The sequence below is a fragment of the Macaca nemestrina genome, chromosome 19 (genome assembly GCF_043159975.1).
Source record: "Macaca nemestrina isolate mMacNem1 chromosome 19, mMacNem.hap1, whole genome shotgun sequence".
Lineage (NCBI taxonomy): Eukaryota > Metazoa > Chordata > Mammalia > Primates > Cercopithecidae > Macaca > Macaca nemestrina.
The window spans coordinates 59549739-59574225 of record NC_092143.1 but is presented as its reverse complement, the minus strand read 5'-3'; the positions used below and the strand labels follow the sequence as shown (position 1 = coordinate 59574225).

Here is a 24487-nt window from a genome sequence, read left to right as displayed (position 1 = left end):
CATGTCTAAGTATAGGGTGGGCGTGTGCGATGTAAAATGTACCTGCAGTACTAAAACTGGGGAAAAGGCAAACACAGGATGAGGATAGCACAAAACTTAAGATTTCACCTATAACATTTATAAATATGCCAGCATGTCCTCAACCTGTCCTAAACTGTGTGAAACATGTTTAAAAACATGCACAGAATCTACAATTGACTCTTTTAAAGTCTACCCAAATTCAACTGCTGAAACAACACTTTCCCCAATCAAATTAGTAGAGAATTTTTTTGTAAATACTTAGTATTTTCAGGATGTGGGCAGACTGATACTACCACAATGCTCACGTTGGTGTAAATGAGGATTTCCTTTAGTCGCTAAAGCAATTTGACAATGTGTATCAAGGATTTTAATAGTACTGACATGCTTGTTCAGCAAAGTAGAAATATATTCTAACCAAAAAACACCCAGATGTATGTACAAGAGTATTCATTATACCACAATTTTTAATAGCACAAAATGATATAGCTTAATAATGTCCACAATAGGGGCAGAAATTACATGGTATAGCTTAGCCCATGAACTCTTTGGCAGTTATTAAAAATCATGTTAACAAAAATGTTTAAATGAGATGGGACTGTTAAGTGAAAGAAGCAAGTTATAAAGCAGTATCTGGCAATGATTCCAAATGTGTATGTGCCACTATGATTCTCAAGCGGCAATAAGGAAATAAGAGAAATTTACAATGAAGAATTGGAATTACATGTAGTGATCAAAATCCATTCCGCAGCTTGAAAGGACACAGTGTTAAGACTCACTACCCACGTCCTCATTTTAGAAAGAAGTGTGGGATGAGTACACTGCTGATTCAGATCCTTTTTATGAATGGCAGGGATAGAACAGTGGGAAATAAAACTAAAAGTCATGTCTGAAAGTGATATTCCGCCCCTTTAAACTTTCAGTTTAATGAAGCTTTTGAGTGACTTTTATACCACATGCAGCAATGGTCTCTGCCTAGCTACCAAATTTGGCAGTGTGCAGAGATGAGAGAAGGTAGGAAAAGGTAAGGACTCACAACCTTCCAATATACACAATTTTGGAGGAGGAAATGAAACGTTGCGAATACACACACACACACCAATTCAGGTCTGCAGATGCTATTTAAAGCACACAACATTTTCCCACCCCCACTCTAAGCAGAAACGCCTCAGCACACCACCCGTGTGTCCCGCCCAATCCCCCCCTCCGCTTCAACAGCTACTGTGATCTGCACTTCATCACTAGTTTTAAAACTTCCAGCTTATTTCCGATGCACCCTACTACTACCAACAATCAAACGAGGATAGCAAGCAAGCCAAGGCTGTTTTCCAGCTTTCACGAAGTTGCCTGCATTTATTTTTCACATCAGATATACAAATGTCTAATCAAACCCCACAGATAAGAAACAGAATAAAAACTCCTTTGTATATGTATACATCTCATGTTACCCACTCTTTTACCCTAGGAAACAAGGAGTAACCCTAGTGCCTGTGACTCGAAATGACATCTTTCTGCTTAGTGTTCTCCTGACCTGGCCTGTGCAGCCACAGCTCTGCCTGCCTGTCTGCCAGCCTGGGCCCGGGTACTTCCACAGCTGCCCCACAGCAGGGCAGGCTTCTTTCTGCAAACAGTCTAAAATCGCATGAAGCCAAAGCCCACTGAAGTTATGATGAAAACAAGAGAAGCCCAAACACACCTAAATTGCCACCTTACATGTCATCATTCTCAAACTGAAAGGTGTCTACTTGCTTGACAGTATGCGCAACGATGTGTTTGCAGCTGTCACACCGCAGAATAAACAGTTGGGGGAAGGAGCTGGGTGGGTTTCTGGTGGTCAGTTTCAGGAAATACACCCTTGTTAGTTCTGAGCTCAGGTTCCAAATCAATATGTTTTGGTGATTTATTTTTTTTTTCCAGGCTGGAAATGAGCTAACCTAATAATTAACCTTAAGCATACCATCACTTCTGCTAAAAACATTTTCTACACACAGACCTAAATTACTTTCGGTTGGGTTAAACAAAACAGACAAGCGGTAATACAAGTTCTCTGAGAAATATGATCCTTTTCAATGGTCACCCAGGAGCTTTTCCTCTTAAATCTGTTTGGCGGGGGATGGGGGAGACAGGGAGGAGAGCACCCAAATTAAGATGCCACCCAGAGCACAATGATAGTCTCAAGAAAGTTGCCTAAGATAACTCTTCAGGGTTTCCCTAGTTGAGTAATTCTTGCAGGCGGGTGGGGAGGGATCGCTGGCGTCCAAAATTACGATCTGCAGAGGTCTCCCTATGTTGACTTTTTTTTTAGGGCGTCCTTTTTAATTACACTGCAAGGACTCTGATTTCCACCTCCCTGTCTGCTGCTGGAGGGAGTTGAGAGCAACGCGCCAGGGCTGCGGCAGCCGCTCCGGCCAACTCCGGCGCTCGGGGGCGGGCAGCCCACTCCCCTCGGGTCCCACCCTCTCCAGCACACGCGCGCACACCCGCGTGGAGACGGCTGTCCTCGCCCGTCTGCTCCTCGCCCGTCTGCCCCGCGCCCCAGCTGGGACTCACCGTTGTCCAACCGCGCGATCTGGGGCAGCCGGTAAGTGCTGACCAGGAGGTCGAGCGGCACGGCCACCGAGCTCCACTTCACATCCTTGAGGCTGCAGCCCAGCGAGGGCGCCGGGTCCATCTCCCCCGCCGCCGCCGGCACCACCCGCGCCTCAGCGGCCGCCGCTGCTGGCGTTCGCGGTCTGGGGCGCGCGGGAGGCGCCGGGCAGCTCCGGCCGCGGGCAGCCGGGGGGCGCGGCGACTGGGGCGGCCCAGAGGGAGGGGACCGGCGCCCGGCTCAGCTGCCGCTGCGGGGCATGGCTGGGGCGCCCCGCGTGCCCTCACGCCCGGAGAAGACTTAGAGCAGCCCCGCGGCTGCGGGCGGCGGCGGCGGCGGCAGCGGCCCGGGTGGCTGCGGCGGCTCCCGCTCCGCCTCCTCCTCTGGCCCTGGGTCTGCAGCTGCGGCGGCCGCCCGCTCGCCTCCTCCTCCTCTTACCCCTCCTTCCCTCCGCCTCGAGCGTGTGAGGAGGAGCCGCGGGTCTGAGAAACGCCATAGCAGCGCTCCCAGCACTGACTAATCAACAAGGTGCGAGCAACGCCTGCGCAGCTCTGGGAGACACCGCCTCCGCCTCCCCGGCGCCGCCTGCTCCGCCCCTCACTCGTCCTCCGCCTCCCGCAGCTCCCGCGGCCGGGCGGGCTCCGCTCGGCGTCAGCTCCCTGGCGGTGGCCGCCAGCGCCCGCGGCTCGGCGCGCTCCGCAAGCTTTAGCTCTCGCTCCCCCGTCCGACCGCTCGGGCGCCCTGCAGTCTCGCCGGGTGCCGCTGCGCGTCCCGACTCCTTCCCCGCCCAGGCCCGTTCCCGGAGCCCGGGAATTGCCGAGCGAGCTCAGGGATCGCTCCCTGAGTCTTGGTGTCGGACACCGTCCGCATCCACTCCTATCCTAGCAATGCAGTGGCGAAATACAGGGCACAAGAGACCTTTAGTGGCGCTCCGTCTTGCTTCCTGGTGACCCAGACATTGGTCAGGAGAGTGCCACAGCCCAACGCGGCTGGGGACAGCAGGCGTGGAGCACGCCTTGGCATTTCCCGTCAACCCTACTCCTCCACCATCGGAGCTGGAAATGACTCCCACCAGTCTCAGCTTTGGCTGCTAGACAAGATAAAAAGGGCATAGCACTGAAAAGCAGAAAGGTGGTGGGTGATCAGTACCCACATACAGGAAGGTGGCCATTCGGTCTAGGACCTTCACTGAGTGAAGGAACTGCTGGAGGCGGCGGGAGATGGTGAGGCCACCAAACACCGTAGACACAGAGATGGGAAGGGAAAACTAGGTTACTGGGAGGCTCCTGGGTCGGCTGTTCTCATCCGCTTTTCCCACTCAGTTCCCTTTTTATCTTAAAGGTTGGGATCATTCTCGTTTTCTAGGTATATGTACCGAGACATTAGGTAGTTTAGCAAGATTTCATAACTCGTAGATGGCCGTGCTGGGATTCAAACCTACAGTTTGCTTTGCATGATCAACCATTCTGTCTCTCCCAATGTTTGGCACGGCCTGCTCACTGTGGACAGAGCTCAGAATATAAAGGTGGCATGTCCTGCCTTGTATGCTAATTCTTTCTTTCTTTCTTTCTTTCTTTCTTTCTTTCTTTCTTTCTTTCTTTCTTTCTTTCTTTCTTTCTTTTTCTTTCTTTCTTTCTCTTGCTTGCTTGACATTTTGTTAAAATAGCAGAGGTGAGTGGTTGCTAAGGATGCGTATCAGCTGTTTTCAACACGTATTCAGTGTTTAGTGCTTGATAAGGTACAGCAAGTACCCACTTCGCCAGCCCAAGGGGACTTGAAAACATCCCGCTGCCTTTTCCTGGCTTGGTTTAAAAGGTCTGTGCTAATAAACCACTCCATTAACATTTGAAGAAAAACAGATTCTTCTACACCCACCTTCCTGATCCTCTCCCTTTGAAGCATTAGCTATAATTTTCACAAAATTCATCTGAAAGTTTTGCCCTTTGAGTCATTCACATTGATTTTTTGAAAAAATTGTGGAAAAAAGTGGGGAGTAGTTTACTATAGAGTGTATGGAGAATCAGAAGTCCATAAAGTTCTAAGAATGGCTCACATAGAGTGTTTCGGCCGGGCGCGGTGGCTCACACCTGTAATCCCAGCACTTTGGGAGGCCCAGGCAGGCGGATCACCTGAGGTCAGGAGTTTGAGAGCAGCTTGGCCAACGTGGTGAAACCCTGTCTCCCGTCTCCACTAAAAATGCAAACATTAGCCAGGCGTGGTGGCGGGTGCCTGTAATCCCAGCTATTCGGGAGGCTGAGGCAGGAGAATCGCTTGAACCTAGAAGGCGGAGGTTGCAGTGAGCGCAGATCTTGCCATTGCACTCTAGCCTGGGCGACAAGAACGAAACTCTGTCTCAAAAAAAAAAAGTTTCAAAACTTTAAAGATTTAAGTGGCAACTATTTTTTTTTTTTTCTGAATGATTAATCATTTCTGGAAATAAAGCTGAGACTCCAAAAATGGCATAGGAAACATCTAAGACTGTGCAGGGTCGAGGGTCTTTCAACCTCTAAGTAGATCCTAAACCCTTACATGGTAGGCTGATTTTTAAAAAAATTACTTTGTTACTTTTATATTCTCTTGAAAAGCTTCAGAGAATAAGAGAAGTAGTTTCCTCTCACAAAAGGACTGGTGACTTATGACCTAAAGACAAGATAAAAAGTAAAAAGATTAATGTAGTCAACTTTTTAAAAATCAATAAAGGACTTACATTAGATCTGCTATTGCTGACCTTGCAGAAAATGTTTTATTTCAATCTTGAGTATTAAAAGGAGGAAATTTTAATGAGCTGCAAATCCTTAGTAAGTTTCATGTCCTGGAAGAACTCTTACAGAAGGATCTTATTTGTGAGATGGAAAGTATAGGTTAAACTGTCAAAAACCAAAAAAAAAAAAAAAAAAAAAAAAAACCAAACCGTTGAGAGTGGTAATCTTTCAGTCTGGCTGAACTGTACTTCCAAACATGTTTGTTAAGGTTGTTGGAACAATGCAAACTATGTTTACAAAAGCATTACAACTTGGTGCAGGAGCAAAACTTACAGGACTTTGAAGTTTATGAAAAAGGAATATCCAAGAAAAGTTTTCTTTGAGGCAACATTTGATGCACTGGTCCCTTGTTCCTACTGAGTACCTTTACAAACTAAGGCTTGTGAATTAAAATATCAGCTCCAGGACCAAATGGATTGGATTGGATTAGTGGCTCTGCTCCTATTTAGTGTCATGGGAAACTTGCTGTTTCCTCCTCTGAAAAATGAAGATAATGACAGTACTCATCTCATAGGGTTGATATGAGGATTTAATCATTTAGTATACATTTAGCATTTAGAATAGTGCCTGATACTATTCTAGTATCAGAATACTAGAATAGTGCTATTCTAGGAATACTAGGAAGTGCTATGGAAGTATTAACATTTGCTATTATTATTAAAATAACCATTGGCTTTAAAGGGCAAAATTTACAGAAAAGATGAAGAGACAAATGATGATTTGAATAGATTTGAAAAGTAAGAAATGATTAGATTTGGGAAAATAGTTATATCAGGCAACGAATAGAAGAACACTTTTTAAATGAAAAACCTAGCTGGGGGACTTCATTGCAAATCTAGAGTCTGCGGGGTTAATTTATTCCACAGTGAGCCAGCCTGCTACCAGCAGACCCAGGCAGTGATCATGACGACTCTGTATATGCTATTGATAAGCCCAAAGGTGAATCAGGTAGATGACACTACAGGACTCAAGTGACAGACACTTGCCGGCTTCCTAACTGTGAGTCTACTGTTTATATATGCATAACTTGTTAATTCTCTGCATTATCAGCTTTGTAAGATAAAAATATTACATGTTGGTTTTCCTCATATCAGAGTGTCCTGGCTCACATAATATTCTCGAGGTCAAGTGTGATATCAAAGTTCACAGCCCTAGTGATTTTTTAGGTCTCCACATTCTTTTCCCTTTCACTTAATTGCCATGTGATCCCCAGAGCTAACTTGAAGGACACTCCCTGGCTAACGCCTTTTGCAGTATCTATCTCTTCATTGTCTATGAAATTAAATGTAAAGCCCTTGGCATGGCATAGAAAGTTCTTCCCTTATGTGGCTGGGTCTGCCTCCCTAACCTCACTCCTGTTGGCTACCTTCTAATAGCCTATGATCCGGGGTAGCACCTGCTTGTAGTTGCCCAAATGTGTCATGCTAATGCATACCCTCGCAGAGCTTGTTCTGTCAGCTTAGAATGCCTTTCTCCTTTTCTCTTACTGTGAAAACCTAATTCCAGCTCCAACTTCTTGCATTCCATGAACTGTTGTGTCTCCTTCTCCAAGGAGATTCCTTTTTCTGTGTTACCATTGCACTTGCAATACCTCTTTTGCCTGTACTAATTGTGCTCTGATTAATTATCTTCCTATATTAGCTTTGCCTACTAGACAACAGTTGACTGTGGACATAAAAAGAGTATTATTTTTCACCTCTGTTTCACCAGCCCCTGTTACCATGCCTGGCACATGGCAAGTGCTCAAGTAATGTTTGTTGAATTGAGTAATCAGTGCACTGTCATCTTCTCACACTATATTATTTTGTAGGTCACTGCAACTCCTTTTTTTCCCCCAAGCCAAACGGTATACAGCTTTAAAATTTTATTTATTTTATTTTATTTCATTTCATTTGTTATTTTATTTATTTATTTTTGAGACAGGGTCTCACTCTGTTTCCCAGGCTGGATGCAGTGGCACTATCATGGCTCACTGCAGCGTCCAACTCCTGGGCTCAAGCGATCCTCTTGCCTCAACCTCCCAAGTAGCTAGGACTACACTCATATACTACCATGCCTGGCTAAAATCTTTTTTATTTTTTGTAGAAACTAGGTCTTGCTATGTTGCCCAGGCTGGTCTTGAATTCCTGGGCTCAAGCAGTCTACCCAGCTAGACCTCTCAAAGTGCTGGGAGCTACTATGCTTGGCCTTGTATCCAGTTTTATTAAGACACTTTCCTGCCAGGCCCCCAAGTCCTGCCTGTAATCCCAACACTTTGGGAGGCTGAGGCAGGTGGATCACGAGGTCAGGAGATTGAGACCATCTTGGCCAACATGGTGAAACCCCATCTCTACTAAAATACAAAAAATTAGCCAGGCATGGTGGCGCGTGCCTGTAATCCCAGCTACTTGGGAGGCTGAGGCAGGGGAATCGCCATCCAGGAGGAGGAGTTTGCAGTGAGCTGAGATCATGCCACTGAACTCCAGCCTGGAGACAGAGCAAGACTCCATCTCAAAAAAAAAAGATACTTTTCGTAAACAATCATGGTATCAGGCAGGACATGTGCAGACAGTCATTAAGAATATAGAACAGCTTTCAAATTCTCTCCTTCAATGGACTATTCAAATCAGAAAGCCATTCTAAAACCCAAACGAACTCTTCATTTGATACCCTGACCCAGCCACATAAGGGAAGAACCTTCTATGCCATGCCAAGGGCTTTACACTTAATTTCATAGACAATGAGGATATAGATATTGCAAAAGGCGTTAGCCAGGGAGTGTCTTTCAAGTTAGCTCTGGGGATCACATGGCAATTAAGTGAAAGGGAAAAGAATGTGGAGACCTAAAAAATCACTAGGGCTGTGAACTTTGATATCACACTTGACCGCGAGAATATTATGTGAGCCAGGACACTCTGTTATGAGGAAAACCAACATGTAAGGCAAAGTTTAGATGAAGGGTTGACATTTCACATTTAGCATGTTGTTTGACTTTTCATGAGCCAACCCTGACTTTCAAGAAATGAAAAGAAATGGTGGAATTTATCTGACAAGCCACAATCTAGAACAGGAACCGCTGCTCTTTTGAGGGATGCCATCTGAATGGTACCACTGGAAAGTCCAGATTGCCTGGCACACGGGTAACTGATTTTGGGAAGGTCTGGTTCCAACAGGTGACTGGGTTTAAGGGAGTTAAGTCTACGCTGAAGGCAGAGAGCGAGAGGAGGACATAAAAATGCAGTTTAGTTTTTCCACACCACCAGGCATTTGTGCCAAGGTGGCTATGTGTGTCAGCCTCAGGGAATCCTTCCTCCTGGACGCCAAGAGGAAGACTCTCAAAACTAGAAAGGAAAGGTATTTTCCCACATCAATCCGGCTTCAGGAACATTCTATTGGTAATATATGCCCCTTCCTCAGAAAACCACAATGAAGTGTTCGGTGTGCTAACAACATAGCCTAAAAAAACAGGAAAACAAAATTCTGCAGTTTCATATAATTTGGTAAAAAATCCTATTTCAAAGTAAAAAATCCTATTTCAAAGTGCTGTCACCAGAGTACACAGATATCGAAAATACACACACTGCACTCGGCATCTGCAGCGCCTCAGCTTCCTGTGCCTGGTCTGTTTAGGCATCTTCATTTTCTGCAAGGTTATTCCCATCCTTGCCAGCATCAGGAATGCTTTTTTCATTTGGGTACCTTCTCTCCCTCTTTTGCAAGGGCCTTTTTAGGTTTGGGCTCTGGCTTAGGAGAAGCAGATTTAGCAGACAACCTTGCAAGTCTTCTGTGGTCCATCCTTCACCTTGATTTCAACTTCTTAGCATCCCCTTCATCTTTTCTCTTGGGCAGGTTGGCGACTGCAGGTTGGGACATAAGTGCTGGAATCAGAGATGCAGCAGCTTGCAGGCTTTGCTCAGTCCCAGGGTCACTCTTGCCTCTTTTTCACGCTGCTCTAATCTCTTGATTATAAACAATATTCATCAAGTCTAGAAATGTTCAAGATTTTTGAGATTCTAATTCCAAATGGCAATGTTTCCTATCAGATTGGCCCCAATTCTTTTTATTCATCTGAAAATTGGAATTTCATTGAATTCAAGATCTGCACTCTTATTACCCAGCTAGAGATTATGCTTCTAGACTAGCAGTTCTAACATGTATTAAAATCATTAGCATATGTGTTATTGTTTGTTAATTTTTTATCTTCCTTACTAGGACTTTACCCCCAGAAGAGCTTTCTTTATTATCTCTGCATCCCTAGCATTTGGCATATAGTAGACTGTCTGTATGTGTGTGTGTGTGTTGAATAGATATATAGAGTGACATATATGCATGCATATGTATATTTTGATATACATATGTTGAATGGATAAAAGTACCATAAAAAAGCATATCTCATATGGACACTTTCTGAAAGTCTCTTAAAAAATACTCAAACCGGCTGGGTGTAGTGGCTCACACCTGTAATCCCAGCACTTTGGGAGACTGAGGCGGGTGGTCACTTTTGGTCAGTAGTTACAGCCTGACCAACATGGTGAAACTCCATCCCTACTAAAAATACAAAAATTAGCCAGGCATGGTGGTGCGTGCCAGTAATCCCAGATACTGGGGAGGCTGATGTAGGAGAATCACTTGAACCTGGGAGACAGAGGTTGCAGTGAGCCAAGATCATGCCACTGCATTCCAGCCTGGGCGACAGAGCAAGACTCTGTCTCCAAAAAAAGCTCAAATTTACTTTGTCATTGTTCCCTTTTGATATAGGACATGCCTTTCTTAAGTAGATCACTGGATAAGACAGATATTACAGTGCCAATATAGGAATATTAAGGAAAATATCACCAGTTGCAAATGAAATTTGATGCAGGCTTGTTTGCTTTCAAAACAATACATAACAAATCGCCATTTAGAAATACATATCACATTGTGACCCGGTACACACATACATATAAATTGAAACAAAAGTTATACAAACAATATTTATTTGCATATTTATCGTATCTACTGCCTCCTGATCTTTTACTTTTTATTTATTTCTTTATTTTTAGTGCTAATTATGACCCACTGACTTTTTTTCACAGTCTATAATCGGCCACAACCTGCAATTTAAAATCCACCATTCAAAATAATAGTTCCTTTTGTGCATTAAGTATTTACATTTCATCAAAAGAGGGGGCATTAAAGGTTAAAATTGTAGGAGTTTCTAAAATTTGTGAACACTCAGAAGCAAAAATGTAGATGATAACTTAATTATTTAATTTACCAAAATCATCATATATGTGTCTCTATGTGTATGTGTATGCATGTGTATGTGTAACTTCATAGGTTGTAAGTTTGGGTTTATGAAAAAGCTACCTCTTTGTAGGTGGTGCTTTTACTTTTACTCTCAACTGAGCACAAGACCTCCTCTTGAGAAGCTGCTGGTAGTGAGAAATGGTCTTGCGTGGGGTGTGGCTTTTCTGCCATTTGAATAAATTCTTTCTGAAAATAAAGCAGAATTGCTAACTAATCACTATTCATTGTGCGTATGTGAATGAACTGTTTTTAATACTACACTTAAACTATTGGTTAAAGCAACAGATAGCTTAATTGGTTATGTCATTCATTAACTAAATAAGCTGAGGTTCTTTGCGCCTACAAGAGTCTATGGTTTATGACATAATTTAGATTTTTCTCAATGTATTTATTGACTTAATGTGGCAAAGCAGAGGTAGGAAACCTTTCATTTTGTTATTTTTAGTGTCAAACTAATCATTCGTATTATTAAATATTTATTAGTGCCCCAAATCTTCCAAGGATGTATACGAGTTTGTTGTTGAGCTGATGATTTGAATCTTGAAAGGAGTTTCAGTGTCAGTGACTTACAGACTGCTTCCAGTTTTAAGCCTTCCATAGAAAGATAATGAGATCTTAGCTCCCTGCTGACAAGTCCTCTAAAGAAAGGCTGTCATACATATTTTCCTAGGTTGCAGATTCTTCTCCCATCTCTTGTAGTAAGCAGGGAGAAGGGAAAGACAAGAAAGATGGTGGTTATGCTGGGTACCTCCCTGGGCTATACTTGTTCAAACTGGACACATTAAGTTCCTGGTCTCTGATGGCTTGAGAGTATCACATTAATGTACTTAGAACTGCTTAAGATTATACTTAACTTCCCTAGTAGACCTTCTAATCATTTCCAAACCCATGTCTTAAAGAGTTTGTGCGTTTCCCCCACCTCAGAAGCAAATTAAAATTTTCCCAAAAATTGTGTTTAAAATATCTATTTTATAACATTTTAAGATACAAAACATATAATGAAGGAAAAATATGACCTATAATCCCATCACCCCAAGTTAACTTTTTATCACTCTTCATATTGGCTGTGTATTTTACTTTTTCTATATATGTATGTGTATATCTATTTAGTTTGGATTAAACTATAGTATAATTCTGTAGTCTACCTTTCTCATTTAACAATATATTGTCAACACTTTCCACATTGATATATATTCCAAAAGGTGATATTTAATGACTGTGTAGTATTTCATCATATGCACATACTGTAATTTATCCAACTCTTTATTATTTGACCTTTTTATTGTTTATAATTTTTTATTATTAATAATTCCTTCATGACTATCCTTGTAGATATATCTTTGGGCATAACCATGACATTTTTCCCCTTAATATAATTTCCTACATGGGGAATTGTTGTATTAGAAGGTATGAACTTTTTTAAAGGCTTTTGATATAAACTGAAAATCTACTTTCCAGAAATGTTTGAATTTTCACTTCCACTATTTGGAAGCAAAGTCACCTTGAAGGGACAAGATAGTTCCCAGGTCAGAGCAGGTTTTATTGACAGTCTCAACATTTAGTGAACTCTAGCAATGTCGTTGATATCAGACTGATGCTATTAAACTGACTTTCTTTTTTCTGGTGACTTGCCCGCCTAAGTAGTGAGAAATCCTTGTAGATTCCTTGCTTTGGGTCCTGGGAATGATTATTCCGTTAACAGGAGGAGGAAGGGAAAGAGAAAGAATTGGTTCGATGTGGACATATTGGATTGAGTCACCTGTAAAATATATGAAGTAGACAATTGGAAATAAGGATCTGGAGCTTGGAAAGAAATTAGGGAAAGAGATGCACATTTTAAGTCATAGGAACAGATGTGATATCCCCAGAAAGGACATAGATTGCAAAGAGAGAAGGGCAAATGACAGAATCTTGGGGAATACCAACACTTAAGGGTCACAGAGGAGGACAAAGCAGAAGATACCGAGAAAGAATAGTCAGAGAAATATGAATCGAATTATAATTGTTAGGCTTTCCTTTTCCCGCACAAGTTCTTTTCCTACACCTTGAAAATTCTCCAAGGCTCATCTTTATTTTATTTTATTTTATTTTTATTTTTTTTTGAGACGGAGTCTTGCTCTGTCGCCCAGGCTGGAGTGCAGTGGCCGGATCTCAGCTCACTGCAAGCTCCGCCTCCCGGGTTCACGCCATTCTCCTGCCTCAGCCTCTGGAGTAGCTGGGACTACAGGTGCCCGCCACCTCGCCCGGATAGTTTTTTGTATTTTTTAGTAGAGACGGGGTTTCACCGTGTCAGCCAGGATGATCTTGATCTTGTGAGCTCGTGATCCGCCCGTCTCGGCCTCCCAAAGTGCTGGGATTACAGGCTTGAGCCACCGCGCCCGGCCAAAGGCTCATCTTTAACTGCCTTCAAGAAAACATCTGTTTGTCAGAATCAATTTTGTCCTTCTCTATAGTATTTTGAGTGACTATTACCACAATAATAACGTATTGTGGTTATCATGGTTATCTTTGTGCATTTCTTAATCTCCTTATTAAACAGTAAATCAAGAAGTGTGAAAGTCTGAGAGTTTACCTGCTTGGAAGCTAACAAGTAAGCGTGCCACACTTACATGGAAGCTGGCAGAAGATAAGAGACTCCTAGATCACAGACAAAGTATTGATTGCTTTTGGCGCAGCAGTCAGCATGAACTTCATGTTCACACGAAGTCCCCTCTTTCCCCAAGTCTCATGAGGTGACTCAGAGAGGCCCAAGTAGATTCTGCACTCAGAGTGGGCTTGTGTTATAGCAGAGATTAGGAAACCAAATCCTTTATAAGCAAACCTGACCTACCTTTTCCTCCAGAGGCAGCCCTTGAATTTATTATGCTAGACAGCACGGACACTGCCCTCTGATCCAAAGGGAGACATTATCTCTACCTTCTAAGGCTGTTCATGATACAAACATTCTCCAAAAGATGAGCTAGAACAAAAGGTGTCAATGCCCCTGCTCACAAGATGTTCAGAAACCCTAGAGACCCATGAATATTGTCTCTCAATAGGCATGCTTAATGTCTTGTGTATTTTTATGTGCCACTTGCATCTCCCAGGTTAGTGCCTTGCGTATGAAAGTTGCTAATAAATAGTTGTTGAAATAATGACTTAGAAATGATATCAACATCAGAGATAGTTTAGAGCGGTGGTCCCCAACCTTTTTGGCACCAGGCACTGTTTCTGTGGAAGACAGTTTTTCCATGGACCAGGTCAGTGGAGAATGGTTTCTCGATGATTCAAGCACATTACATTTATTGTGCACTTTATTTCTATTATTATTGCATTGTAATATGTAAGGAAATAATTATACACCATAATGTAGAATCAGTGGGATCCCTGAACATATTTTCCTGCAACTAGATGGTCTTACCTGGGGATGATGACAGTGACAGATCATAAGGCTTAGATTTTCATAACAGGACCCAACCTAGATCCCTCACATGTGTAGTTCATGATAGAGTTCGCCTCCTATGAGAATCAAATTCCTCTGCTGATCTGACAGGAGACAGAGCTCAGGCGGTAATGTGAGCAAAGGGGAGTGGCTATAAATACAGATGAAGCTTTGCTTGTTTGCCAGCCACTCACCTCCTGCTGTGCGGCCTAGTTCCTAAGGGACCATGGACTGCTATCAGTCCATGGCCCAAGGGTTGGGGACCCATGGTTTAGAAGATGTTCCCCTAGAATTATAATAGGCAGTATGAAGGTTGCCTTAAACATCTGATATAAGCTATTTAGAAAAATGGTTTAGTCATAACTATAACCTCCTTGAGAATAACAATGTATCTTAATCCTTTTTGCTTCCTTTAGTCTAAAACAGGGCCTAGAACATAATACTTGATCAACTAAGATATGTTAAATCAACTGGAATATGTGGACGAGCTCAGCAATCTGAATGATGCAGCACTGACAAGGTTGTTTGCTCCTCCTCAAGCACTTCCGGTCCTCTTTGGCAACAATGCCAGCAGTCTTTATACCCTTTAAAGTAGCCAAAGAAAGGAAAATGAAGACACCAATTCCTGCTAAATGTTTGTAAACTGGTAGATTACTCCTTCAGAAAGTTTTTTCTTTCTCTTTTTTTTTTTTTTTTTTTTTTTTACATCAAAAGCAGGCTGGATGTCAAGGATATGATTAAATGGGTTTTCTCATACCTTGTTCATGGAAATGTAAATTGGTATAATCTTTATATCTGCATTTGGCTATTTTCAATGAGGTTTTAAATGCCTACTCAGCAATTCAATTTTGGAAAAATTGCCCCAAATAAATTAATCTAACTATAGAAAAGAAGTTTTAAGCACAAATATGTTAAACCCAGAAATGTATTTGTAGTAGCATAAAATTTTAAGATTACTATTGAACTTAAGAAAAAATTATACTCTGATGTGGTAAATCACTGCATAGATCATGGAAAGACATTATTACCAAGTTTTATTCCTAAGAAGTATAATAAATTATCACTATTCCTAGACAATTTAAATATTGGTGCCCTGTGTCTTTCCAAGGTCTTGTCCGTTTCATTTAGTATGGGTTATGTGATTCATACCTGTCTATAAAGAAAGGTAATGAATTTTTCAATTGCTCCTCATTTTATTTGGGGTTGATCTTTGAATACACTGATACTTAACTGGAAGGAAGCAATCAGACTCCCCAGAGGAATGCATGTTCAATATTACAATATTTTACATTTCTAGTAGTGAGGGAAGGTATTAATTTCAAAATTATTTGAAGATCTAGAAAGTTGCTCCTAAAATTTTATTTTAATATAGAATCCTCTGATATTATTTGTACTTATAAATAATAATTACTCAAAGATATTGAGGGAGTCAAAGATTTCTTATTTATGTCCTGCTATTCTGCCCAGAAAACGTCAGTAGGTCAGACCAAATCAGGAAGTGGAAGGCAGATGACAAGAGTATTTATTTAAAGCTTATTTCATGTAAAAATGAAAAAATCCTGATGAAATCCATTTGGTGCTTTCAGAATTTTGTTAAGTGTTGCCACTGGGTTTGTGCAATGTCAAAAAGCAAATCCCACATCTGGAGGAAAGATGGCAGTAATTTAATAAAGCATTTGGCCTTTTCATATTAGCCATAATTCCATTTAGAGTTAATAAGGTTTTTTTTAAATTAGTAAATCTCTTTGATGTCAAGATATGCATTGACGTAGTTAATTTACTTTTATTTGAAGTAAGCACTCTTGTGTCTCATTGACGTACATGTGAGATTTAGTGCCTTTGGTTTTTCAGAGAGCCCCCTCAGTAAGCAGTTTATGTCACCTTTTCTCAGGATTAAAAAACACTTGGAAGAGTGCAGTTGGCTAAGTGGGTCTTTCCGCTTTCTTTACATTGTATGGTCAAGGTATAAAATGAAACAATGACAAGGGAAATAAGGTTACTATCTTCTAGGATGAATTCATATCAGGTTCCCTGAGAAGTAAAGATGAGAATGTCCTGTTATACTTGTCTGACTAAAGCAATAGAGAAGTTTAAAAGACAGGATAAGAGCGGAGAGAGAGAAAACCTGAAAATGGGGAAAATGAAAAAGGAAAGTCAAGGTGGTACAAAAGAAGTGGAGAGCTGTGGGGTGCCTGAGGCAGAAACCAAGCTATGGACATGGGGAAGAACTGTGTTGCTGGGGGTTATCGGGACACTGAAGGATATGCAGAAAACTTCAATCCAAAATTTGGGAGCTAGGTTTGTGAGAGGAGGGAGGGAAGAGGGGAGGGAAATCATAAGATAAAATCTAATTTGTGGCAGTAAGTTTTATTTTCTTGAAAGTGGGTACAGGAATGTAAAATTTTCTTATGTCCTGAGAAATCCATTATTGATGTCTGAGACCCCAAGCCAAATTTATTTTAATCATCTGTAACATACACCAGTGGGAACAGTGCTTCATACATATGTAGATGCTGATTTAAGCCAACACATATTCCATTTTGATTACTCGAGTACAAACGTCTCACTTTTTTCCCTTTGGTATGAAATGGAAACTTTTATTGTTTGGTCCAGCAACATGGGCTACGACATAGGAATGTGAAGAAAGATTGAATTGACATTCCATTGTGAAACATTAAGTGTCTACAAGATTACTGTAAAAATCATCTTAAAAATTATGAGTTACGAATATGTTAGTTGTTTGGGGAGACCCAGTTTTTGGTTTGGTCAATCTACTTTTCCTCTATTTTCTATTTTATTAATTTCCAATACTTTATTTACCTTTCATTCTCTTCAGGTTTACTCTGTTGTCTTTTAACATCCGAGCTGAATTTTTAACTAGTTTATTTTCAATCCCTTTTATTCTTTTTTTTTAAAAAAATGAATATATCTATAGGCTCCAAATTTGCTTCTAAGAACCACTTTGGTTCCATCCTACATGTTTTAATATATCAAAATATTTTGATGTAACCAAAATAATTTGTAAATTCTATGATGAGTCCCTCTTTGATGAGTTACGAGGGATGTATTAAAACATTATAAACATCTTGATTTTTTTCCAATTATAGTTGACACTGGAACAATGTGGGGGTTAGGGGGACTGACTCTCCATGCAGTTGAAAATCCGTATGTAATTTTTGACTTCCCCAAAACTTAACTACGAATGGCCTACTGTTGACCAGAACCCTTCCCAATAGCATAAATGATCGATTAATACATATTTTATTTGTTGTGTATATTATATACTATATTCTTACCATAATGTAATCTAGAGATAATAAAATGTTATTAAGAAAATCATAAGGAAAGTATATTTACTGTTCATTAAGTGGAAGTGGATCATCATAAAAGTCTTTGTCCTCGTCATCTTCACATTGAGTAGGCTGAGAAGGAGGAGGAAGAAAGGGGATTGATCTTGTTGTCTCAGGGGTGGCAGAGGTAGAAGAAAATCTCAGCATAAGTGGACCCACACAATTCAAACCCATGTTGTTCCAGAGACAACTGTATTGATTCCTAACTGTTGCTTTGTAGTCAAGAAATGTATTAAGTAGATAATTCTTCAAAATTCACTGGACTTCTTTTGTGACTCATTTATGATCAATTTGCATAAATGTTTTATGTATACTTTAAAGTGTATATTTTCTCTCTGTTCACTGCAGGTTGTTATACTCACTCATTTGTACAAGCTTATTAATTTTACTGTTGAAATGTTTTCTATCCTTCTCACTTGTAAAATTTTGTTTGCTTGATATGTTTGCTTCTGATAGAGATTCGTTAAAATTGCCTACTATGATTTGGATTTGTCAATTTCAACTTGTAACTGCCTTGTTTTTTCCATTTTGGTTTGTCATTGGGTTCATAAAAGTTTATGATTGTCATATCTTTTTGATGTGTTATTCCTTCTATTCTTATGTTATCCATCTTTATTTATATTTGCCTTACATATTGATATCCTACGTCAGCCTTCTTTTGGGTGATGTTTGCCTAATATATATTTCCCTTTTTTTTTTTTTTTACATATTTCTGTGCCATTATGTTTTAAGAATGTCTCTTAAAAACAATGTGTAGCTGAATTTTCAAAAAATACGATCTGGTCTTAGAAACAGGAGCACTTATTGTGGAAGAATGCCAGGTCTACTTAAGCCATTCCAATTTATCTATTGCCTTAATCTCCTTTGTCTGTTTTTTATAAAATTTCTTAGTGAGAAATACAAGATGCCTCTGGCTAACAGTTTTGAGCAAACAGAAATTTAAGTTTACACAGTAGCACATCAAGATGCCCAACACAGGCAATAAACCCAAGACTTAATTTGGTTTCCTTGTGTGCCTACAGAAATTAGGATAGAAATGATTCTGCAGGTGCACTACAAGAACAATTTAATAAATTCTACTTCGCTTTCTATTATTTTTCCCTTAGGTTTTCATAGAAAACAAATCTTGGGAAGGAATTTTGCCATAATCTATGATGTTAAATGTTTCATACCCTCCCTAAATTGTAAACTCTTCAAAGACGGATGTGTCTTGTTCATGTTTGTGTATCTAGTGCATACAATTGAAGCTCAAAGGTTGACTTGAGCTAAGTCTTAATTTGGTAGAGGGAAGAAGGAAAAAATGGGAATTTACAGAGTGATTTTTTTCTTTATGACAAATTACTGTGAAAGAATGGCAATGGTGCTAGAATTTCCATTGTACTTTATTACCGATCTGAGTTATGGCCTCAATGACTGCTTTTTACAATATGCGCAAGGATACTATTAATTTTTTCAAAATAGTAAGTTATAGGAAATTTCAGAATAAAAATACAAAGTGTCTCTCTGTATAAATCACTACTCTGTAAGCTCTTTGAAGGAAGTACCATGGGTTCACCCTGTTAGGTTATAACAGTGCCTGGCACATAGGAGGCTTTCAAGAAATGTTAGAATGAATGGATGAGTGTCATGCAAATCTCTATTAACCTTACATGAGCTGAAAACTTTCAGAATCCATACCATTTCTTTCCTTATAAATACAGTTGAAACTCTACCATTTCTGCAAAAGATTTTTGATATCCCAACGAAAGAATTAACCTTTCTCTTCTTAATGTTCCCACTTTGTCCATTCTGCTAAGTAGCACTTTGAATTTCACAATGCAGGTATCTGTTTACCCATCTGTTCCTATTCTAGCTTATGGGGGATTGTTTCTTAATAATTTTAAAAATCTGTTTTGCACTTGCAAAGGCTCAACAAATCTTTCTTGAACTAGATTTTCTTAAAGTAAAAATTAAGTGCCACTATTTGTTGAGTGTGTACTATGCTTGAGACCTTTTGCAAAAAAAGGTAAAGAAGTTTTCCCTTCTGTTCCCATAATAATCCTATGAAGTATGTATTATTAATCCCTTTTAATGTATGAGAAAACTAAGGGCAACAAGATTAAGCTAGTCATCCTAGGCCAAGCATCCAGTACACGAAGAAGGTGGGACTAACCTTGTGTTCTTTTCACCTAACCATGCAGTGCCCTTCACCCCTGCTTCCTTTCTTCCCAAAACCAAACAAAGCTTCTTTAAAAAAACAAAACAAAACAAAACAAAAACCAGTCTCTCTCTGTCACCCAGGCTGGAGTGCAGTGGAATGATCTCAGCTCACCACAACCTCAGCCTCCCAGGTTCAAGCGATTCTCCTGCCTCAGCCTCCCTAGTAGCTGGGATTACAGGTGCCTGCCACTACGTACAGTTAATTTTTGTATTTTAAAATTAGCAGAGAAAGGGTTTTGCCCTGTTGGCCAGGCTGGTCTTGAACTCCTGACCTCAGGTGGTCCGCTGGCCTCGGCCTCCCAAAGTGCTGGGATCACAGGTGTAAGCCACCATGCCCAGCCCCAAACTAAGCTTCTAAGGACATCAGTACATATTTCACCTCCTCTATCAACAGCCTCTCAAAGCACACCATAGAGAAAATATATAACATATTTCTCACTGAAGTCTTTTTTAGGATCACATGATTTACCTCTGAATGTATGACATTGTTTTTAATTGAGACATGTTTAACTCTAGGAATGAGTATTCCTTCTAGAATCTAACACCTAGAAATCCGGGATGCCAGTTATACTAAATGATCATCAAATCAGTTGTCCAGGGCATTCCTGATGTGGTACCTGGGCTGCAAATCAATGTTCTATATGCTTATAATCTACGAAGGAATTTAAGGCAAATTCAAGGCTGATAATGAACATTAATGTACATGATGATGATGATGATGATATTCATAAATTTGGCTTTGCAGTCATACATATCTGCACTTTAATGTTTATTCTAATTCCTTGCTAGCTGAATACTTTAGACAGGCTACTTAATCTCCCCAGGCTACAGATTCCTTAGCTGTAAAACAGGGATGAAGGTACAGTACTTGTGGATTAAATAAGATAATGCTTATCCTATAACTGGTAATCATTATTGTTATTATTACCCCTAGAAATGCATGTTCTCGAAAAATTATGAGTAAGTTAGATTTGTCTATATGGTCTCTAGCTAATGCCTCTTTATTTAATACCACTTATTTGTCTTGGGACTACTCCCAAACCAATACAGAGACAAATGAGTGGAGAAGCTCCCCAGGCACAGGTTAATGCCCCAGAGAGAGATTAAAGAGAACATGAATGCCATTTCCTTCTATTCCTGTGCAGAAGTGTATGGGAGCATTAGAATAGGATGTGACATAAATTTTATACAGATATTGTACATTAAATATACATACTATTACATCCCATCTAGAATTACAACAACATCAGTTGTGATCATTACCTGTCAGTCACTACTCTATAAGCCAAACTGTGCTTGTAATGAAGTCTAAACATGATGTTTTCTCTATAAACAACCTCAGATGTCTTGTAGTGATCTATTAGAGGTTTTCTATATCCTTTCCCTGCCCACTTCTGATCCTTTTAGGCTCTTATGAGCAAACTGTTGATCATGACTAAAAGCAGCTAAGTGCTTTCTTTCTTGGTGCTTAGCAGTTTGTCTGGAAGTCAGAAGACAATAATGTAGCCTTTAATACAGACGCAGACCAAATTTAGTGAGTGAAGGAAAGTGCATGATACAAAGTAAAGGAAACATGGCCTTTAAGAAGACTAATGAAGACACATATTTGCAAGGCAACTTTTAAGTCACATGGCTGTAAATGTTTTTCCTTACAAATTTCCTTTACAAATTACTTCTGAACCTCCAGTCCTATAGGAAAACGTTCTGAAAAAAATGAAATAAGCTAGTTGCCTAAATGACAGAAAGAGAATTTGTTTTTGAGACAGCGTCTTGCTCTGTCACCTAGCCTGGAGTGCAGTGGTACAAACATGACTCACTGCAGCCTTGACCTCCTATGCTCAGGTGATCCTCCCACCTCAGCCTCCCATGTAGCTGGGACCACAGGCACATGCCACAATGCCCAGCTATTAAAAAAAAAAAGTAGAGATAGGATCTCACTTTGTTGCCCAGGCTAGTCTCGAACTCCTGGGCTCAAGTGATCCTCCCACCTTGGCCTTCCAAAGTGCTGGAATTATAGGCATGGACATCACAGCCAAGAACGTTTTAAGTTATGTATACTAGATATCATCTTTTGAGATGACAGAAAATTCTCTAAGTCCTGGAATGAAAATACGAGTACATTCTGAATTATCCCCCTCTCTGTTCACTACAGAAGAACAATCCTTTCAGTAGAGAGGACTCCTGTATTTTGTGGGTTTCTCATTAAACAGATGCTGCTTGGGCACTTACCTTGTTTTTTCTCTTGATGATCATTCACTTTGACTTCATAGTCCCTGTTGAAGATTGGGTAAGTTCTAAAGAGATGCATTAGATCTCTCTCTGGAGCACAGTCAACTGGTTTTCCTCCTGCTACCTAGAAAACTGGTACTGCTCATTCTACCTATAGTTTCACTTTGGGGCATAGAATTATACAACTAGGAATTGTAAGAGGTTGCACCAATGTTGATATTTTTGAAGCAACCATTATGTTGCTGATTTGTTTTATCAATAATATCTATTAGGAAAAGAAAAAGTACAGTAAGTCCTCAATTGATGAATTAGTATTACTCTTCAAAATATGTGAAAATTGCTTGATAATAAATTGCATTTCTAATGCAATTTACAATATGTGGTTAAGGCCCGTGGCCCACAATATATCCAATGAATATATACCCTGCTTATCTTAGAGATCACTAGATTCTGAATACAAATTATGGCACATTCTGTCTAATAACTCCTGTATTTGTTTTTGCCCATACCTGCTCACACAGGATATTTAGTTTCTCAAAAATTATATCTGAAAGTCCTCAAGAGATTCTTTAAATGTTCTCATGAGACATTGTTATTGCTATTCCTATTTTGTTGATGCATATCATAGGATAAATCAAATAAATATGCTGGCTTATTTTAATTACTTGAATTTTTGGCACAGGAGAAAGGAAATACAGAAGTAAGAAGAAAGAGGTTAAATTAAAATCCTGTAGTCTTGATTTTGATAGGAAGTATCAACAGGATCTTAAAAATACGTATTTTCTATATCCTCTGAAAAGGCTGAGAAAAATCATTACAGTGGCAATCAGCATTCTTAGCACTTAGATTGTATCTCAAAACACCATTTCCCTTGAGAAGGAACCCATACTCCTCAGGAAATGACTAGTTACAGATATGGGACAATAATTCTACAATATGAACCTGAAGCATCTTGTCATATATGAAAGCAGGAAGGAATCCAAGACTAACAAAGATGTGTTCAAAGGACTCAGAAGCCACCTGGTAGGCTCTCACTGGTCAGTTTGAGCGTCAATATTTAAATTGGATTGAAGCTGAGCATGGTGGCTCATGCCTGTAATCCTAGCACTTTGGGAGGCCGAGGCAGGCGAATAATCTGAAGTCAGGAGTTTGAGACCACCCTGGCCAACATAGTGAAACCCCATCTCTACCGAAAATGCAAAAAAAAAAAAAAAAAATAGCCGGGCGTGGTGGTGGGTGCCTGTAATCCCAGCTACTTGGGAGGCTGAGGCAGAAGAATGACTTGAACCTGGGAGGTGTAGGTTGCAGTGAGCCGAGATCGTGCCACTGCACTCCAACCTGGCAACAGAGTGAGACTCCATCTCAAAAATAAAATAAAATAAAAATAAATTGGATTGAAATTCATTAAATATATTTACCAATAAACTAACTGGTCACCATTGGAAAGTACTAAAGAACTGGTTAAATATTTTTAATATTGGTAAATAAAGAGAACAATTCAAGCATTATCCTGCCTATTTTTTATACAGAGTATCTTAGAGTAGCCAGATAGTTGATGAGGTAAAATATTCTTTAATAGAAGGATTCCAAGTAGTCAACAAACAAAGACTTATCACTGTTATGCAACCCCTACTGAATTAATGGACCTGCGTGATGATCACAAAGGCCTACTAGCATCATAAAAAGGAGACAGTAAGTCCTTATGTGCTTCCTGATGGGAGTACCCAACATCATGTGTGAAGTGGGCTAGACAAGACAATTGAGCCTGAATCTCATCAAGGCTCTAGATCTATCTACTGATTTATAGGAAATGCAGAAGAAAGAAGAATATGTTTAATGACACCAGCATGATGCAATAAGTGAATCAACACAGTGGGACCTGGTTTCTTCAATAAGATACTCAGGGAAATTTTCAAGGAAAAAAAAGAGTTGAGAGGGAAACCTAAAGATTAAATAAACTCAAAGACAAACCACATAATGTCTATGTGTGGACTTAAACTTGATCCAGACTTAACTAAAATTTTGAGATAAAATTGGGAGATGATTGGGAAAATTATAACACTGACCTTTTAGTTTTGAAATTAAGTAATTATTGTCAATTTTTAGGTATGCTAATGTGCTATGGTTATGTTTTAAGAGAGTCCTTAGGTCTTAGAGATATATAGTATATAATTTTAAAGTTTTAAAAATAAAAATAAAATGATATCTGTGACTTGCTTTTAAATAATCCAGGGCTAAGGGAAGGTAGTAGATTTGGATATAAATAACACAAGATCGAGTGACTGCAAGTTGATAATTGTTGAAGTTGGGTCATGGATACATAAGTGTTCATTATGCTATTTTGTTCTATTTTCTATGATAAAAATAATTTAAATTGTACCTCTAAGTCATTCTATTAGGACAATGGTCATGAGACATCCACATGTTCTTCTTTTGTTTAGTCTTTCTCTCAACAAAAGTCCTTTCCTTTCAGTGCATTTTGACAGATGCCTCTCCATTGCTGTTGAAATAATTATTAATAATGTGATGCTAAAAGTGCCTATCATAAAGAGAATGTCATTGGTCCAAGTCTAGGATGCTGAATCTTGATGTTCTTGAAGCTTCCCATATATTTCTACATCTATATATTTTATAAAAATGAGATCATTCAGGA

General features: G+C 39.9%; 2 protein-coding genes across 13 annotated transcripts in view; one reads left to right on the top strand and one right to left on the bottom strand.

The window, feature by feature from the left end:
- The window catches only part of LOC105498333 (GRB2 associated regulator of MAPK1 subtype 1), a 200164-nt gene extending 196951 nt beyond the window's left edge, over positions 1-3213 (bottom strand). The window contains exon 1 of one of the 3 annotated variants that reach the window (XM_011770391.3): positions 2569-3213. In XM_011770391.3, the coding sequence (XP_011768693.1) occupies positions 2569-2689 (121 nt within the window). In that variant the 5' untranslated portion in view covers positions 2690-3213. The remainder of the gene's footprint in view (positions 1-2568) is intronic. The other 2 variants (XM_011770381.3, XM_071085488.1) reach the window with 2 other exon arrangements.
- LOC105498364 (uncharacterized) overlaps positions 2239-24487 on the top strand; it is a 308776-nt gene continuing 286527 nt past the window's right edge. For 7 of the 10 annotated variants that reach the window (XR_011616971.1, XR_011616974.1, XR_011616975.1 and 4 more), the window contains exon 1: positions 2239-2599. The gene's annotated coding sequence lies outside the window, so the exon portion shown is untranslated. The remainder of the gene's footprint in view (positions 2600-24487) is intronic. The other 3 variants (XR_011616973.1, XR_011616972.1, XR_011616970.1) reach the window with 2 other exon arrangements.